Source organism: Mandrillus leucophaeus, unplaced genomic scaffold (genome assembly GCF_000951045.1).
Source record: "Mandrillus leucophaeus isolate KB7577 unplaced genomic scaffold, Mleu.le_1.0 Scaffold117, whole genome shotgun sequence".
Taxonomy (NCBI): domain Eukaryota; kingdom Metazoa; phylum Chordata; class Mammalia; order Primates; family Cercopithecidae; genus Mandrillus; species Mandrillus leucophaeus.
In genome coordinates, this window is record NW_012099987.1 from 1556362 (window position 1) to 1575997 (window position 19636).

At 48.1% G+C, this 19636-nt stretch overlaps 1 protein-coding gene across 1 annotated transcript in view; it reads right to left on the reverse strand.

The window, feature by feature from the left end:
• TLL2 (tolloid-like 2) overlaps positions 1–19636 on the reverse strand; it is a 149451-nt gene that overhangs the window by 20439 nt on the left and 109376 nt on the right. The window contains exons 11-16 of the mRNA XM_012000244.1: positions 13090–13206; positions 11788–11933; positions 11104–11299; positions 2837–2962; positions 1939–2099; positions 480–660 (exon numbers count right to left, since the gene is read on the reverse strand). Coding sequence (XP_011855634.1) covers positions 480–660; positions 1939–2099; positions 2837–2962; positions 11104–11299; positions 11788–11933; positions 13090–13206 — 927 coding nt within the window. The remainder of the gene's footprint in view (positions 1–479; positions 661–1938; positions 2100–2836; positions 2963–11103; positions 11300–11787; positions 11934–13089; positions 13207–19636) is intronic.

A 19636-nucleotide genomic window follows, 5' to 3' on the forward strand; every position in this document is an offset into this window, starting at 1 on the left:
ATCCTTCTAGGAAAAGGAGGGGACACAGAGACCCAGAGAAGAAGGAAACGCATGTGAAGATGGAGACAGAGATCAGGATGATGTAGCTACAAGGCAAGGAATGCCGAGGACGGCTGGGAGCCACCACAGACTAGGAAGAGGCAGGGAGGAATTCTGCCCTAGAACCTTCCGAGGCAGCATGGCCCTGCGAACCCCTGGATTTTGGAATTCTGGCCCCCAGAACTGCAAGAATAAGATTCTGTTGTGTTAAGCCAACCAGTTTGTGGTAATTTGTTATGGCAGCCCTAAGAAACAACACAGTCACCAGTAGATATATTTTAAAAGCCCTGGATCCAGGCACGCCCCCTCCAAGGCAGCCATACCTGGAAGGCTACAGGAGCAGGCAGAGAAAGAGAGGAGAGGGCCAGGGACCCCAGAGCCTGGAGTCTGCAAAGCCGCCTCACCTGCACTGCATCAGCCTCACCTCCGAACCCACGTACCTGAGAAGAAGTGGGCCCTGAAGCCACGCTTGGAGACGGTGTTGTCGGACTTGAACTCCACACGCATGTTGTTGCTCTGCGAGGTGATGACCTCGGGTGTCTCAGAGCCACAGAACTTGCCGTGCAGCTTGGCGTCGGGGGACAGGCCGCTGCGCACCTCCACAAAGTCGTACTTACAGACCTGCAAGGGAGCATGATGGGGAGCTGCCCAGAGTCCCTGTCCCCACCCCAGACCCCCAGCACACTGCTGCACCTGCTTCCTGAGCACCTCACCCTGCTATGTGGGGGGTCCCTTGACTCTTGCTATGCTGGTTATTTGAATGAGCTCCAGAGGGCACAGGGGGACCCCTGACTCTCCCACTGAGGCTCTGTGGGGGCGCCATCGCCTGGCATGAGAGCACAGGGCTCCCAAACCTGCATCCCCATAACTGTGGCCTTGCTTTAATTTATTGTATGCATTAGGCTTCCACACGAAATTTTGCTTGAAGAAAGGGCCCCACTGCTAGAAGGAGAAGAAAAAGAAGAAGAGCCAGGGAGAAGCAAGAGGAAGAGGAGGAGGAAAAAGCTGCAAACCACCGACAGAATCTGACTCCCTTTTCAGGCAGGGAAACAAGCGCAGAGGGAGAAAGCCATTTGTCTGAAGCCACATAGCTCAGCAGTGGTGGAGCTAGGACTAGAATTCATGTTCCCTGCTATAGCAATGATTTTTCTCAAAAAGAACTTCACTGCTCAGGGTCTTATCAATTGCTTTCAAGGATTATTTTTTTCTGCACAATATTCACTTTGGGGTGACACCCTCATGGGCACCATGGCCTCCGTGCATTGGGGTCATCAGCATTGACGTCTCCTTCCAGTACCCCAAAGGCCTGACTCTCAGGTGAGAGCTACACCAGTACTATTCTCGAGGTGAGACCCCCAGCTCAGCTGGGGTGGGGAGGGGAGTCTCAGGAATGGCTTGTGTGCCCCAGGGTGTCCCTCCAGCCTAAAGTGCAGATGTAAGCATGCGTGACTAGCACTTCAGCTGTAGGGCACTGCCTGGACCTCAACTGACTTGATCATCCATGATCATTGGCTGAAAGAGGAAACAGGCTGTCTGTAGCGTCCTTGTCCCTAGCTAATCCCCACCCCCTTTATTTGCCTCAGCTGCACACCAGCTCCCCAGATTCACAGCCCAGTTCTGACACCTCCCACCCCCAATACCTGCCTCCTCCACTCTTGTTCTGATTCTCCTTGGATGTATCAGCGACAAGAGGGCCGGAGGTGCTCTATCTGCAGAGGGCGTGCGGCCGAAACTGCTGGAGAAAACCTTCCCCCAGATTCTGCTAGTGCAGGCCCTATGACTGTCCAAAGCTCCAGTTCCAACACAAGCCATCTCCCTGCCCTCCCAGCCCCTCACTGGTTTCCAGCTCCAAGTCACCCCTCAAAACACTCCCCAATCAATCAGAGCACAGAGACATACGTCATTGCCTTCCAGTTCAAACACTTCAAACTGAAGGGAGATCCGGTACTGAGCGGGGGCCACCACCTGCCAGACACAGTTTTTGTTTGTGGGATACTCCTTCGGCCACCCAGGGCTGGTGATGGTTCCATTCAGCTTGGTAATGAAACCGCCACAGGCCACTGCACGGGGGAAACAGAAACAGGATTTCATTTAGCTTTGGCTCCAAGTGACTGTGATTTCCCACCAGGAGCAATAGAGCCCTGCTGTTCTGTAATAATAATTTTTAAATGTTAGACAATTTGAACTGATTAATTCAGTGTCCTTTGTTCAAAACTATGGTTTCAACTGAATATCTGAAAGAAAAAAATTGGGGATAAATCTTTACTGCTTTTAAAAACAATGAATGCATTTGTGCTTTCCTTTCACCAAGTGACAGAGCTGGGGGCTCCCTATGGCTTGGGCCAAAGGAGAATTAGAAATGTTTGCAGCAAGCTACTTACCATACCAAGCTTGCATGAACAAGCAGATTCATGCACGTGGACAAGGAAGACAGAACACAAGCCAGGTAGAAATAGGATGGATGAAAAGTGCTATTGGTTGCGTCACTGGAGTGCTCACGGTTTTTCTTTGCTTTTGTTTCCTACTTTAATAATCATGTCAATTTCACACAATCATAGAAGAAAATAAACCTCGATTTCAGTCTCTAGGGCAGGGTATATGTAATTTGGGCAGTTTTCTGACAGTTGTGACAGCTGTCAGGCTGTTTCTCCTTCTGGGAAGTAGGTGGGTCTTCCACCATGTCTGCCCATTGCCCATTGTTCCTACACAGCCAGCCGGTTGCCCCATCTCTGCCCCAGTTCCCCAAAGACTTGTCCCATATCCCCTCTCATTCCAGCTTGGCAGGTCCCACACCAACCTTCACACATCTTCTTATCAGCGGCCAGCTCGTAGCCAGGGTCACAGGCACACTTGTAGCTGCCCAGCGTGTTCACACAGCGATGCTCGCACCCTCCGTGATCTGGCCAGGAACACTCATCCACCTCTGGTGGGAAGGAAGGCGACTCCAGTTACATCGTCATGAAGCCTCCTGGCTGTTCCCAACCCTTCCACATCCCAGTTTCACCAGCAAGTGTCCTCTAAGAAACAGGAGCCACTCCTGGTGACCACCTCCCAAAGAGTGCTATGTCCACCTCTGAAAACCAGGCAGCAGGGACAGTGAAGGCAGGACACTGACAACACAAGCAGGAACCTTGTTAGCCGGGGTGGGCTCTGCCAAGAGGAGGTCAGGCCTGGAGAAGTGAATTCTTTGAGGTGTTCTGTCATCGGTCATTTGAGACTTCAAAAAATCTCACAAAGTTCCATGCCAAAGACTTCATCCATTTTAAAGCCATGGAATTGAGGACTTCCCCTACCCCCATAAATATGCAACTTCTCAGAGACATTAAATAAAGGGTGAAGACAAAGAACACGTTGCTAGATGAAGATGTGTCAGTATTCTCTAGACATTAGAGACAGAATGTGTTATTTAGCAGTTTTAGAAATACTCGTAAGAGAGGTGTGCACAGGGAGATATTCAAGGTTACAGAAAACACGGGCTCTTAGGTTAGCCAATGCTGCCAGGAAAACCTGCAGGAAGAGGCCATAACGAGGCTGAATTAGCAGGTGCTTTGGATGGGATTTGGCACCAAGTGCCTAGTGATGCGTTTGGGGCGACTAAGTAACAGCACATAGCATGCCATCGTTCCGGTTCAGAGGGAGAACCTGGAAGTCATTAGAGACGCTCCCCAGACACATTAACCCACGTGCCACTGAAGAAAAGAAAAACCAAAACAAATATTAGAAATAAAAGGAAAAATATGATTATCTGTTGCCAGCCATAGTACATCTAGCCCTGAAAGACAACATGTGGGATGTGGCCTAGCAGAGCTAGAGAGGAGTCTAGTGAAGGGACGACTAAACACTGAGACATCTTTTTCAAAAACGTTGAACCTAAGAAGAAGAAAGGATGCGCGGAGAAGCGGGAAGGAGAGTTCTGGTCCACAGCACCACGGAAGGTAGGAACACAGTAAGTATAAAGTTGTTGGCCAGATACGGTGGCTCACGTCTGTAATCACAGTACTTTGGGAGGCTGAAGTGGGTGAATCACAAGGTCACAAGTTTGAAACCAGCCTGGCCAATATGGTGAAACCTTGTCTCTACTAAAAATACAAAATTAGCTGGGCGTGGTGGCGCATGCCTATAATCCCAGTTACTCGGGAAGTTGAGGCAGGAAAATAGCTTGAACCCGGGAGGCGGAAGGTGCAGTGAGTTGAGATTGCGCCATTGCACTCCAGCGTGGGCGACGGAACAAGACTCTGTCTCAACAACAACAAAAAAAGTTGTTCACCAAATCTTGAAATAACTCATTATACATAAACTAAAAGAAATTAAGAGCATCTATGAGTTGGTAAAGACCTGGAAAGATACCCAGTCTTGCCCTCTCAGGCAGGAATCTTTTCAATAATGTTCTGGAGAGATGGCTCTTCAGACCCTGCTTGAAAACTCCCAGAGACAGGACTCTCACCACTTTTCAAAGATATTTATTGGGTTAAAAGTCTCACTCCTTACAACTTCCAATCCACTGGTCCTCAGAAAACACAAACCCTCCAATCACCCAGCTTCCCTCTACCCTGCCTTTTTTCAACTCAAATATACCCCTTTCCTTCCAATCTTCTTTGTCTGTGATGCATAGACTCTTCATCAACCTGGCTGCACTTCACTGAGTAAAGGAGTGTTTGTAAATATCCCATCATTTCACATAGTGGACAGTGAACTTAGGTAACTCTAATGGTGATGTATTCTTGGGCTCAATAAAAGCTTATATAAATTAATTGCTTGTTAGGGGAGATTGGGTTTAGAGAGACAATCCAGGCAGGGAGTTGAAGTTGCCCATCGCCTCAAATAAATGTAAGTCTTAAGTATGCTAAAATAGTAACAAGTGTGCAGTTACTTTTTTTTATCACCTTACCATATTGAAAGTACTTTCGTAGACATTTGCTAAAAAGTATAGAAAGAAGAAAATAGTTGACAAAAAGTAGTGGAAAGAGTCCAGGCTTTAAAGTGAATCAGACCTAGGGTGGATCCTCCAGCAGATCTTCCTCCAATAAATGGGATGACTGCTTGTGATTTAGCCTCACTGAGGCTCCCTTCTGCTTTAAAGTGAGAATGATAATATTTACTTTTAGGGTTGTGACGACGAAAATGATGCATGTGAAGTACCCAGCATACAGACCATCGACACACAGAAGCCATCATGATAGACAGCAGCAGAGTTGCTTTCAAATTTCCAGCGAGTAGAGAGACACAGTGATGGGGCAGTGAAAAGATAAGGTTATCTGGGCATACTTGGACCAGGTGGGAGTGGAGCAGTGCAGGCCTGAGGAGGGAAGGGAGACAAGGCAAGAACAGAAAGAAGGAAAATGCTTCAAGGATGGGCCAGTGGAGGAAGATGGATGGGCAGGAGGGCAGCACAGCAGAACTCAAGACACTGGCTGGGGGACCTCGTGAGGAGGCAGAAGGAAACCGAGGAAAGAGCCCATCGGGAGAGACAGATAGACAAAGGACCAAGGCCGGGGGCAGAAGGAAACCGAGGAAAGAGCCCATCGGGTGAGACAGATAGAAAAAGGACCAAGGCTAGGGGCAGAAGGAGACTCTGATATCAGAAGACGCTGTGGTTGTGGGCAGGACACATAGGCAAGAAAGAGGGGCACAGAGGAGCAAGTGTCTTGGTGCCATCTTAGCCAGGTGAAAGGAGAGAGCCCAGTGGATGGACTTGGGCCAAAAGCAAAGAAAATGTAATTCCTCCAGAGACTAGAAGGTAAGGTGCTTGGCCTTGGGAGGTAGATGAAAGGCATGCTTTTACACCTGAGCTCTCTCTAGCAAGAGGCATGAGATGTTTGGCCAGTTGCAGCCCTGCTTCAGCCTGGCTGGATGGCACAGAGATGCATGGGGCCTCCCACTGTGGTAAAGCAGCACCTGCTCCAAGCCCACAGGCTCGTGCTTGCTCTGGGCTGCAGAGGCAAAGGCCAAGGCCAAGCCTCCCAGAAAAATCTGGGAGAGCGTGGGAGTAGAAGAGACTGGAAGCAGGGCTCAGCCTAGCATAGCAGGAGCTCTGGAGTCTTCTCATGGTCCAGGTGGAATTAGTGAAAGAAGGAAGTAGTTAGATGATGAGATGGCTCAGGCAGGATCCCAAAAATTGTTTCAGGGAAAGTTAAGGAAAGGGAAGGCAGAGCACATTCTTAGGCTTTTAAAGAATTCCCTTGAAGGAAGCCAGTCCCCTTACGAAGCCCTTCATGGTGACCTATCAGCACTGGGATAGGGGATGGAGGGATCAAGGTGGGAATCCTTTAATTCTTTATGTGGGGGCATAGGACCAAAATGGCCCTGCCATCCCTTGAGCGCTGCTGCCTTCTCCCAAAAAACCCAGAATTGTAAGGTGCTCTGCTTGCTGCCGGCCAGTAGGCTCTGAGAGGGGCTGCCACCTGGCACCAGAAGGGGGTGCAGAGGCCAACTGGCACCCTGGCCAGCGTCAGGTGCCAGCTGGGCCCTGGGCAGAACGCCTGCCAACTGGCACCAAGGCAAGAGCTTCTTTGGCTTGCTCCAGCTCTTCTGCTGGACCTTTGAGCTCCTCTCCCAGCTTCTTTCACTGAAGAAGTTCTGATACATGTGCTAAGAACTTTGTGTTCACAGGACATCTGACTGATGGACTTGCTGGGAAAAGGCTGGGCTGGGGAAGCTGGCTGGGCATAGTCTCCTGACCTTCTCGGTCTGATACGGCAGCCCCCAGCCACACATGGCTACTGAGCACCTGAAATGCAGCTGGTCCAAGTGGAGATGTGCCATGAGCATAAAACACATGCTGGATTTCCAAGACTTAGTGTGAAAAACATAAGATCTCTCATTAACACTGTGTATATTGATTACATATTAAAATGATATTATTTCGTACCTTAGAGTAAATAAAAATATCATTGAAATTAATGTCACTGGTTTCTACTTTCTTGTAAGGCAGCTGCCAGCAAATTCAAGGGCACCTATGTGGCTCCTGGTTGTGCCTCACATCCCATTTCTGTTGGACAGTGTTGCACAAAGCTGTGGTCTCTCACCCACTCTTCTTCCGGAGAGCCTTGCAAAGGAGGCAGAGCAGGCAGCAGGATGCCCACTCCACCAACAGGGCAACGGAGCCCATTCATTCATTGATCTATCCATTCTTTCATTACTTACTAGGTATTTACTGAGCCTACTGTGTGCCAAGCACTGGGACCACAGTGAGGAGCAAAGCAGGTATGAGCTGTCGCAGAAAGGAAAGCTGATCTGCAAAAGAGTGGCTAGCTAGCAGGCAACAAGGGACCAGCGCTCCAAACTCCACTTGCCACGTCCAGAGCCCTTTTGCCTACACCCCTGTGGTATTGGGAAGGTGGAAAGGTGATCAGTGTCAGAATCGAATCACAAACACTAAGGAAAAATTCCACCCCCTTCACATTCCTTCCCTGTGGCTTTCAGGTCTCCTTATTGGAAAGAGAGTGGACTGTGGAATCCTACAGATCTAGATTCCAGTTCCAGCCCAGCCATGTTAGGAATTCAGCTTCCTCAACTGGAAAACGGAGGCAGTAATAATTCCTACCAGGGGACTGTAATGAAGAAAAGTGAGATAACCTAGATGTCCTTTCCCTGATTTAATAGGTCTAGATGAGGTTTCCGTTAATCCTGATTCCTACTTTAAGATTCATGGTCAAGGTCAATGGTGTATATTTCTTCTTTTCTAAATGTTGTTCTCTGCAGTTGTCTTTACCATAAAAAAGTCAAGCTGAGTCTGTGCACTAAGTTACTTTGGGTGGGCCTCAATCCACACTTTGACAGGCATCTGAAAAGATGTTTGCAAATTGAAATGCCCTCCAAGTAGGACACTGGGTAACCTGGGCCCCGTGGCAGACTGAGTCTCACAGCCTCCACCGAGGTCCACACCCACACGGCAACGTCATCGCGCATTTGCTGCTGATCTCCTTCACCACCTTGAGCACTTGAGGACAACCATTGTGTGCTTTCCTCGGCGTCTCCAGCCCCAGCACCAACACATTAACTGATGAATGCTGAATGCACACTAGATGGGGAGGAGGGAGAAGGTGGCATCTTCTAACCAGCAGATGGAGCCGGTTATCATGGTTACTTGAGCAGGTCCAGGCACTTCCTCCGTCTCTTACAAACCAGTTTAGCATCAGAGAAATATCTTCCATTGCCCTGACTGGCATCTCCAGCAAGTTTTCCATAAAAAAATCAGGAGGTCCAGTTAAATTTGACTTTCAGATAAACCATCAATCACTTCTCAGCACAGTATGTGATCTTTGGGACATATACTGGAAAAAAAAATCATTCTTTATCTAAAATTCAAATGTAACTGAGCAGCCTGCTTTTTTTTTTTTTTTTTAATTTCCTAAGCCTGACAAGCCTAATCTCCAGCTTTAGCTGGTACTCTCAAAACTGTGCCTTGCTGACCACCAGCAGCATCAGCAATGAGGTGTAGATGGTCAGTAGTTACCAGTTACCCCCTGGAATGGAGTTCCAGCACCCAACTTACAGAACCTGGGGTGGAAGTCAGGGGAAGAGAAGGCCAAGAGGACTAGAATAAATAGAATTAGAATGACAATCTCATAATCATTCATGACATGTGGTAGGCAGAATTAGGCCTTCCAAAACTGTCTACAGCTTGGCCTCTGCAACCTGTGAATCTGTTACCTTAATGTAAGATTCTGCAAGTGTGGTTAAATTAAGGATCTTAATTAGGTGAAAGAAGGACTCTGCCAGTGTGGTTAAATGAAGGATCTTGGAGACGAGGAGATTCTCCTGGAGTATCTGGGTGGGCCCAATGTCCACACCAGGTGCGTGTAAGGGAAAGAGGTAGAAGGAAGATAGGGTCAGAAGGAGGAGATGTGCAGACAGGAGCAGAGATCTGAGATGCAGCAGAGAGAACGTGGCATGAGAATGACACACTGGCCATTTCTGTCTGGCTTTGACTGTGGAAGAGGACCATGAGCCAAGGAATTCAGAGGCAGCTCCTAGAAGCTGGAAAAGGCAAGGAAATAGATTCTCCCTTAGAGCCTCAAGAAGGAATGCAGCCCTGTCATCCCCTTGATTTTATCCCAGTGAGACCCAAGTTAGACTTCTGACCTCCACAACTGTAGGATAATAAGTGTGCGTTGTTTCACGCCACCAAGCCTGTGGTAAATTGCTGCAGCTGGAATAGGAAACCAGTCCATCACAATAGCAAGAAGAAATTGTCGCATCGGCTTTTTCAGAGAGAATAACCACCTCAAAGATTCCTTCCTTAGCAAAGACAATTAATGGGACTAAATATTACACTGGGTGTATTCACTTGCACTATTCCATTTTCTTCTGATGACAACCTTGCAATCATCTGGCAGCATTGTCTCTCCAGGTAGAGAGACTGGAGCTTGTGCAACAGAAGCTATGCAACTGGAGAAATCATGCAACTTGCTTGAGGCCACCCAGCCGGTGTTACTGCTGCCAAGTCAGACAGAGGCCGCCCCAGGCTGGGAGACACCAGGCATGTGCAGGCTGGGCCAGGGAGGGGTGGGGGCTGTGAATTTCCAGGCATCTCAACCAAGGTTGTCATATCTTCCCTGTGCAATCACAAGCTGACCTGCTTTCAAAATACACTTGCCATGGTCTGGCTTTTTTGTTTGTTTGTTTTGGCTTGAGAAAGAAGCAACTCAAGTTTTGTCTCCAATCCTTCAGCGCCATCATGCTTCTTCCTCTGCTACTGTTTGGGTTTTGCTCTTCCCTGATGCTTCAAAATAGGAAAAAATGACAGCCCCACCCCCTGTTTGTCACTTGCCAGCTTTTAAAGTGCCTCCACAGCCATCCTTTCTTTGGGGCTTCACAATAATTGCTTAGGTGTAATGGGCAGATGTCCTTTCTATTTCACAGACAGGAAAACTGAGGCTTCAGTAAGGACGAATGGCTGCCTGCTCTGGGTGACACTGCAGAAGTGGGTTCTTCTGACACCCAGGCTGTTCATGTAGAACCTGGGAGAAGGTCTAAGATGGGGCAGAAAGGGAGAAGGGGAGCAAGGGAGGGACTGAGATTTCTGTGCTGGCTCAGCCAGGAGTCCTAGGAGAAGGGGGAAGAGGAGAAAGCAGCCTCTGGGCAAGCACAAGTGGTGGGGGTGCTGGGGAAGTGGGGTCACTGCTTAAGGGGCAACAGCAGCAGAGGACCGAATGTCTCTACTCACGGGCTGCTGCTGTGCTCCTGGGCGCCCAGGCCCAATGCAGCAGGGAGCAGCCATGCTTCCCTCTTAGGGTGTGGTCTTCAGGGCTTTCAGGGGCCTGACGGCAGAGAATGAGGACCTGCCCATTCAAAGGAGGCTTGGAAGCTGGCTCTTCCGGGGTCAGGAAAGCTGGGTCTGCTCGTGCCATTCTGGGCCTGTTTCCATCAGGACCCTACAGAGCAGCAGGTCCCCAGGGCAACATGGAAATTTGTTCCCAGAGTGCCACCCCTTATTCTCCTCCCGACCCCCATCATGTGGGGGTAAGCATGTAGTCTGGGGGCACTGACGCTCCAGGGGCTGAACACCTGGGTTGCCTCTCTGGCCCACATCAAGGAACAGTGGCAATGTTGTAGAAAGAGTTTGAACTTAGGAATTAGGCCAACTGAATTAGATCCCTGATCTGCCACTTAACTACCTGCATGATCCTGAGAAGCCCTTCCCAGCCCTGATCCAAACCTAACTCACAGGGTTATTTGGCGAATTAAATGACATTATGTAAGTTAAGTACCTTACACAGTTCTTGGTACACAGTAGGTGATCAATTAATGATAGCTGCTATCCAAATATTTGCTGTTATTCCATACTCAGTTTCACTACCGTGTAGTTTGCCCTTGTAAACTTACTAGACCTAATTTCCAAGTATAGAACTTTCTATCGTGTGGAAGCCAAGGCTGAGCCTGCTCCTGATCAGTTGGGAACTCTGCTGGGGGCCCACACCCAGCTCTGAAATGTGTCGCTGCCTTTTCTCTGCAGGGAGCCTTGTTTGGTGGTAAGCTTCCATATGGTTTTGTGTGTCTTAAGCCGGAGGGAGCAATGTTTCTTCTTGTGCCTAAAAGTGGGAACAAACTGCTAATTCATACCCTTGAAAAAATTGGCCGCAAAGCCCGCTTTATTGATAGAGCCATCGGACACAAACTTCATCCACAGTCTGTTGGAGCTCGATTTCACATCCTCCGGCTTCTCATAGCCACAAAAGTGGCCGATCAAGGCACTCTCTTCCGTGGGGCCATCCCGGATTTCCAGGTAGTCGTATGCACAGCTGTCGTGCCTTTCAATCTAAAGGAAGAAACAGAGACAAAGTGGATGGCAGATGGTTCCACTTTAAGGTTTTTGATTTAAGAAGAGAACCCAAATATTACTCTCAAAATCTAACCAAGAGGCGGAAGGACCCAAGTGTGTCCCAGGTCTCTCCATGCTGCTTCCTAGTTCGCGCCTTACTTGCAGAAGTCAAGGGTGAATCAAGCTGAGAAAAGTCTAAGAGCATAAACAGAGAAGAACAATTCTGCCAAACTTCCCTGGATCCCATCCTGAATTTTCACTTTATTATTCTCAATCTCTCTTACTGCCCTCAGAAAGGTGGTGAACCCCGTTTCAAAAGCCTGCATAGATGTTGATGTCAGATGTCCGGGCACAATTCACCATGGGCTTGAGAATGGCCTCTTAGGTTCCCGTTTTTAACCAAAAATGAACACCCATCTTTACAGAGTGGAGAGTGTCTAGCAAAAGTTGCGTTTCCTTGGGAAGCCGGTCTAAGCAGCACTCACCTCAAAAGCTTGGAAGGTAAGTCCCACGTGGAACCCCTCCGAAACCGTAATCCTCCAGACACATTCCTTGGAAGGTCTGTAGTCATCCGGATAGTTGGGAGATTGAATCTGACCGGCATCTTTGTTAATGTCTCCCCCGCAGGTAGCTTTAGAAAGAGACAGCAGGAGAGGAAGATGGGGTGCCCTGGTCAGTCAGATCTTAGGAAGGAAGGTGGCGGGGGCCGCTTGCCACCACTAGGTGGCTCCACTCGCCAACATTTTCATCTCCACCCCACAAACACGGTGCCTCCAGAAAGGCACGATTGCATTTGTCTTTAACTCTGATTTTCTTTTTTCATATAAAGAAAAAACCACGTAAAGCAGTGGTTCTCTACCTTCGCTGTGCATCAAAATCGCCCGGGGGAGTTTGCAAACTGTGGAAGCTGGGGCCACACCCACCAGAGGTTCTGATTCCAGTGGGTGTGGGGGAGCCCTGCGGAGCCGCGAAGTTCTCCAGGTGATTCAAGGTAGAGGGTACAGGATCGCTGGTAGGAAGGGACCCGTGCGCACACACGTGCACACGTGCGTATACATGCACATTACTTATTTCACAAAGACAAAACTTTGGCCTCTCTAAAATTGTAATAATTTAAGGCCAAAGGACCCTTGGTAGTTTTCTTGTAGTTTCCCTTTTTTTTTTTTTTTTTTTTTTTTTTTTTTTTTTTTTTTTTTTTTTTTTGGCAGAGGGTACGGTGGGGTGGGGAGTGAGCCAGAGAAGCTCAAGACATAGAAGAAATAGAAGCAGCATCGCCTGGTGGCAGCTGCCTAGAGCCCAGACCTATTGATTCCTTCTACCAGTCACCAGGGTGGCCTCAGAGGCCCTTCTAAGAAACGCAGTTGGAAATTCCTTGATGTTGCCCAAAGCCTTCTTTTCACAAAGGAAACAAACAGAGGCCCAGCGAGATCAGATTCTTTGCTTAGGCTCACACAGCAATTCAGAGGCTGCTATCATTTCCACAGGGTTCTAGATCCCCCCAATACCATCCTGTATGGGGGAAGCCGATTCCTCAGCTGGCCTGGAATGAGGGTTGAGCGGGATGGCATCAGAAGGATGGCACCACTTCTGAAGTGGGCACAGCTGGCCTCTGCTTCCAGAATGTTGCCAGAGGGGCTGTGGAATCCTCAGCTTGCCCCCTGCGGTGGCTGCCCCTACCCCCGTGGCTCTGGCTTGGAGTGCCTGGGCTGAGAGAGGGACAGTGGGCTGCCTGGGAAGGACAGAGCTTATGAGGGTCCACCGAGCGGCTGCTTTCACCACGCACAAACCTTCGTACACTGCAAAGAAACCCTTGCCCAAGATGTTGCTGCTGCTGCGAAACTCCACCCAGAGCCGGCTGTCTGTGGAGACCAGGGGCTCCGGGACCTTATCGCCGCAAAACCTGCCTGGAAAGTGGAAAAAGAAGCAGTTAGGGGACCTGGGGACAGTAAGAAGGCACTGGCTTCAGGTTAGGAGGAAGCCGAGGTTCTTCACACGTGGTTTGAAGTGAGCAATAACCCCGGCTGGGATAACTTATCCTGTAGCACACACAGGATCAAAAGATGGGATTGGAAGAGTCACACAACAATGCGTGACTTAATTCTTATTCAGGATGACTTCAGGGGAATTCCAGATTCCCATCAAGGTATCCAGAGAAGAGCCAAGGCAGCCTCTCCCCTGCCGAGTGGGTGCTGCTGAGGCTCTGAAGGTGTGGCAGGGGAAGAATGGTGAGATAGTAGCGCAGATTTCCTTTCCTGGTATTTCCTGTTGCATGTATGCCCTTCCCTTCTGGGGGCATTAGACATTCTGCTTTCCTTGCCTTGGGAAGGGATGCCAGGGAATACACAGTAAAGAAATAAAACCATCTTGGCATTTACATTTCACAAGCCTAGTTGCAATAGCAAAGATCTGGAAGGATGCACCATATTTTCCCCCATCCTGGTAGCCGTAGGAGGGTTCCTAGGATTGAGGAGTGAGAGGACTAGCGGGACAGCACCAGGGAGCCCCTAAAAGGACCCATTCCCCATCTCACCTTGAGAAAGAGATCCCAGGTAGGTTTAAGGATCTAAGAGAAACGGAAAACTGTCTCCTCAGTCCCTGGGCAGAATCCAGAGTGGCAGCAAGACCCTAGATTCCCCTGCTGTGCCTACTTCCCAAGGTCAGCAGAGAAGTGTCTATGTGATTGTCCAGACACTTGGCCATGAGACAGGCATGCAGAGCTCTTCAGGCAAAGTGTGACAGGATGGCAGCAACATGATTCCAGCCCGAGAGGGTGGTGGAAGTGACTTTCCCATTGCCAAGAGGATTAGGGGAGCCATAGAATGTCTCCCAAGCTTCTAGGGGAATGTAAGCCTGCACCATTCTAAACTGGCCTAGGGTTGATACAAGGAGGAAGCCCAGCAGCCTCTATCTGGACAGAGGACTCATTGGTTGGGGATGAGGACATCCCAGCAATGCCAATCAGGGTGGCAGGATAGATGCTCCCCCACCACCACCATGCCTTGGCATAAACTATGCCCCCCCCACCAGGACATACAAATTGACCAAAGCTGAAAACACAAATTGACCAAAATCAAGTCCCTACTACCTGATGGAAAGGGGGCTCATCATAGACAAACTTTTGTTATTGGGAAAAAAAATTAACATGTTTGTATTTCTTAGACACTTGGGTGCATGGTCTGAAATCTGGAGCCTCCACAGAAGCCTGGTCTTCCCAGTATCTGGTCATTCTTGGCCATCTAATCGCTACTGCCACGTCAGGATGGCAGCCCAGGGCGAGACGGGAGATGGGTTCATCTTTACTGATTGGTTCAGAACACAGACCAGTCACAGTCCATTTGGACTGGAAGATCATGGTTCTACCAAGCACCTACTGCATTAGTCACTCAGAGAATGTATTTAGCTGTGGGGGGCAATGGGGAGTGGGGAGTGGCTGCTAATGAGTATGGGTCTTCTTTGGGAGTAATGAAAAAAAAATTTTTTTTTTTTTTTTTTGAGACAGAGTCTCGCTCTGTCACTCAGGCTGGAGTGCAATGGCGTGATCTCAGCTCACTGCAACCTCTGCCTCCCAGGTTCAAGGGATTCTCCTGCTTCACCCTCCCAAGTAGCTGGGACTATAGGTGCGTGCCACCATGCCCAGCTAATTTTTTGTATTTTTAGGGGTTTCACTATGTTAGCCAGGATGGTCTCAATCTCCTGGCCTCATGATCTGCCTGCCTCAGCTTCCCAAAGTGCTGGGATTACAGGCGTGAGCCACCGTGCCCCGCTGTGATGAAAATATTCTAAAATTGATTGTGGTGACACAACTCTGAGCATGCTAAAAACCATTGACTGGTATACTTTAAGTGGTGAATTGTATGGTCCAGAAATTTTATCTGAATATTTTTAAAGCAGATATATCGTGGGTACTCTTACTGCCAGTGCTATGTTAGGCAGTGGACAAGCCACTTGAGGCCATGAGCAGGTGAGGTTAGGGGAGGAGTAAAGGACACTGTGGGCATCTCCTAATGGCCAGCTGTGTTGTACATGTTTTGGGGAAACATGGGGGTAAAGGCTGCTAATCTCCTCTGCTTCCTTCCAATTCTGACCACCTGTAGCCTTTTGGATTTGGGGAGATTAATATTAAGTGAGATGAGATGAAACTCCTGCCAATAATTTGGCAAGAAAAAAATCCACCAGAAGCCTCTAAATTTTCAGTAATGGTTTCTCTGGCACGGCCAATTAATGTTAAGTGATTTTTGGAAAATGACAGGCAAGCCTGGGGAAGTACTGCTTACCAATGAGGGCACGGAGCAATTAGACAGTGCTGGTTCACAAAAGGAATTCCTTCTTCGCCTAGCCCAAGTTTCAGATCCAAGTTTCTCCTTTTAAAACCCAGCTGTCACAGTCGCTGAGGCATATTTTCAAAAGAGAGGAGGACTTTCACTGCCTCGCCTCCTAAAGACCTAGGCAGATGAGATGAACCACCCACCACCCAAGGGCCAGTAGACAGCTTCTCTCTGCTGAGTACTCAACAGGAGGCAGGAATTGCAGCCTAGGGTATATTTTACTGCCTTGGCAAAACTAGACTTGGTAGAACAAATTACAAATTATTCCTAAGCACTCTCCCCAAATCACGTTGTAACTCTTAACTAGAATCCTCTACTTTGTAGAACATTTGTCTCAATGTTCTCATCTTCATCGTAGTGGTTCTAATAAAAGTCCCTTTTTTATTGACTCTGTCTGTGCCAGACACTGTCCTAAGCACTTTCCATGGATTATCTCATTTCATCCCGATACTCTCTGAATTAGATACTATTATTAATCCCATTTCACAGACAAGAAAACTGAGGGTCAGAGAATTTAAGTCTCAAAGCCGTAAGTAAGAGCAGGATTTAAACCGGAGCAGTCTGAGACCTTCATTATCGGTATCACCTGCTTCATCATCACCACCACTACCATCAAAAAGAAAACCTTCACTGACTGAGGTACCGTTCTGAACATTGTATAATTTTGGATAACTAGACATAAAATCTACTCTCTAGTAATATAGATGTCATCCCCATTTCCCAGTTTGGAAACAGACAAGTAGGAATGAAGATCAAAGCCTCAAACCGTAAAGCAATTCTGTGGAAATGCCAGGCTTGGCTGTTTGACTCACTCCATCATTTCTGCTCATTTGGGAGGCTGCCCCTGGCTAGCGAGCCTGAGTAGCCCGGGCCACACGACACTGATTGGCCAGCCTGGCCTTTCTGAACTTCCCTCTCCCCATTTCAGGGAAAGAGGGAAAAAGGGCTTTTGTATGCATTGTGGTGATACAGAATGCCCAAAGACAGTTCTGCATACAAAAGTGCATTGTTAGAGTAATTCCTCTAACAGAAATAAGGGAGGGAATCCAATTTACTGGACAGAATTTAAGATCACTGGATGAATTCTCTCTGCAGCCAACTTCCTCCCCTCTTTAGGTGCAGAATCATAAGTGACCCCCAAAACTGATAAACCAATTTGATATCTTTAGCCAGCCATGAAATGTTCTTAGTCGACTTTTCCCTTAATCACTATGTGAAAACCTGGGTCTCAAAAAATAGCCTCCTTCCAAGGAGACTAAGCAGGCTGGAGAGAAACTGGACTAGAGAAAAGGTATCAGATTCCTGCACTGAAATCCGGTTCCTGGATTTAGAGGAGGAGTTTAATAAGGATATCAAGAAGAGGAAATGCAGATGAGGATACTACAAGTGGGCTCCATGGGGAGTCATAAAGGGTTCATTCATAAAAAGTTATGCGTCCATTATGCCTGGATTTTCACACACTGCCCTGGGAAAAAATGCGATGCACAGTTTTCAGAGCAAGATGCATACTTTCACAATCCGCCCTAATCCGCTCTCCCTCCTGCCAAAGGGGCATTGACCTGCCTCCTCCCAGCAGATTTCATGGCACTGACCCCTCCCAGGGACCAGCTCGGCCGACACAATGCACTTGTTCCAAACACAAAAGTTCACTAACAACTGCATTTGGAAACATCAGAGCAGGCCAAATAGTTGGCAAAGGAGAACTGCAAATCAAGAATAACGGTTACAGGCGCTGGTACTCTACACACACACACACACACACACACACACACATACACACACATTAAAAGTGGGTAAAACAAGAGCCAAAAAAAACCCAAAAAAACTTAAAACAAAAAACAAAACAAAACAACAACAAAAAAACATCACCACCACCAATAAATGGCAAAAGTCCCATTTCATTAATGAAATGTAGCCAGAGATACCAGGATCTATAATGAGAAAATTCTTGTTTCAAGTTCAAGAAAAAGGAACTCCTGGAAATCTCTCTGCCTGTGCCCATTCTCAGGAACGTGCCTTGGCCCTCTCTGGGGAACTTCAGTAACAGAGAGCTTCCTGCCCTTAAGCCTTTAAATCTATCCCATTCCAGGGAGGTGGGGGCAGAGAGTTGCCAGATTTAGCAAACGAAACGCAAGGAAGCCCAGTACATTTGAATTTCAGATAAACAACAAATAATGTATTTTATCTGGCACCCTTGGGTTCAGCAGTCACCTCTCCCCTTCACCAGGACATCAGAATTCTGGTCTGATCTCAGCCACTGGCTGTGTGGCCTTTGAGTTAGTCCACACTTGGGGAGCCTGGCTTTCTCATAAAAGTGTGGGATTCAGTGACTGTAAGGTCTCTGCCAGGTTGCGGGGTCTGTGATCCAATGTTCTCAGGAAACTCCTCCCACATAGCTCTTTTTATTATTTCATTATAGAATGACACCTGAATGTGTTCTTACAAAAGATTCAAACAATGGAGAAGTATACAAAACAAAACTTCATGAAGCTGCTCACCACCTCCGCACTTCCTTCCTCAGAGGTAATCACCTTCAGCCGGATGGATGGGCATATTTGTGGTCCTTTCTACGTATGTGGTACTAGATTTGGGCACATCCCCTTTTATATAAAGGTAAATAGGATCATTCTCTGACCCAACTTGTGGGGATTCCAATTCAGGGTCTCCCAGGAATCCGTATTCACAGAAATCTTCTCAGGAGGTTCTCATGTCCAGCCAGGTTTGGGAACCTCTGCTACTGGGAATCCAGCCCTCTGTCTTTTGCCACAAGCAAACAGTGCTACCTGTAAAGCCAGACCCTCCTTTTGGCTGCTAGAGAGCGCCATGCCTGCTCATGGTAGGCAGGAAACAGAAATCCAGGCCTGCAGCCTCCGCCCTGCCACTGGGGGGTGGACTCCACTGGTCCTGCAGTAGACGCACTCCTGTCCGTGCTTGGCATGGGGATCACTTTCTTGGCTTGTCTACCTGCACAGCCGACTACTTGACTGACTTCTCCTAGTGGTGGCAGCCTAGGACCCCTCAGTCATATGAAAGATTAATGTCTGCCAGGCTACCTTGAGTCCAGCCAACCCCTCTGTCCAGCCTCTTCTGACCTACCCCAGCCTGGGCTCCCTAGAATCTGGCATGAAGTCAGGGCTCAGTCTAGTAGTGACACCTCCCAGCTTAGCCTTGTCCCTTCTTTCCTATCTCCATCTCGGCCAACCACCCAACACCAGCTCACTCTCAGGCTCGCCAGCTGCAGCATAACAAGTTGGGCTTTCTGCTCACGTGAATATGTGCCAGGGACAAAGTCCTCACTGAGCACTTAGACTTGTCCAAACCAGCGCCCACCCTGCAGACCCCTCTACGAGTGAGGACAATACACTCTCAGCTGAGACCCTCCCATCTGGCTCCTCGTCACTTCTGCCTCTCTCTCCAGCTCCACCATGGCGGCCATTCCTGGGCTGAATGAGTCCCAGTGTCTACTCCCGAGACACTGGAGCCATCGGTCCTCTAGGCAAGGCTAACCTCCCCTGTCATCCACGAGAGATCTCTCTGGAGTGAACTAACTAACCTTTCTGGTTATACCACCTGCCCACTGTGTCTCACTCAAAGCTCCAAGCTAACTTTGCATGGGTGAGTTCATGCTGTATTCATCTCACAAAAACAATACACACTCATCATAGAAAAATTGGAAAATATAGCTAAACCAAGAACACCAGAACACATTTTAAAAAAACTCTATCACCCTGAAATTATTTATGTATATTTATAATTTTACTTGAGATTTATATTGCAGATCACAAAGTGGTAGGTTCTAGTTAATTCAGCCTGTACGCATGTTTTAAGTCATTTTGCTTTGAATAAGTTTGGACAGGATATTTGGTGTTCAGTTCACCACACTACCCCCACCCCTCCTTATTTTATTACACAAATCCCATCTCCTTCATTTACATGTTATCCTTGAAGCCATCTACATTTGCAACACCTGCATTATATATATGTGTGTGTATATATGTATTTAATACAT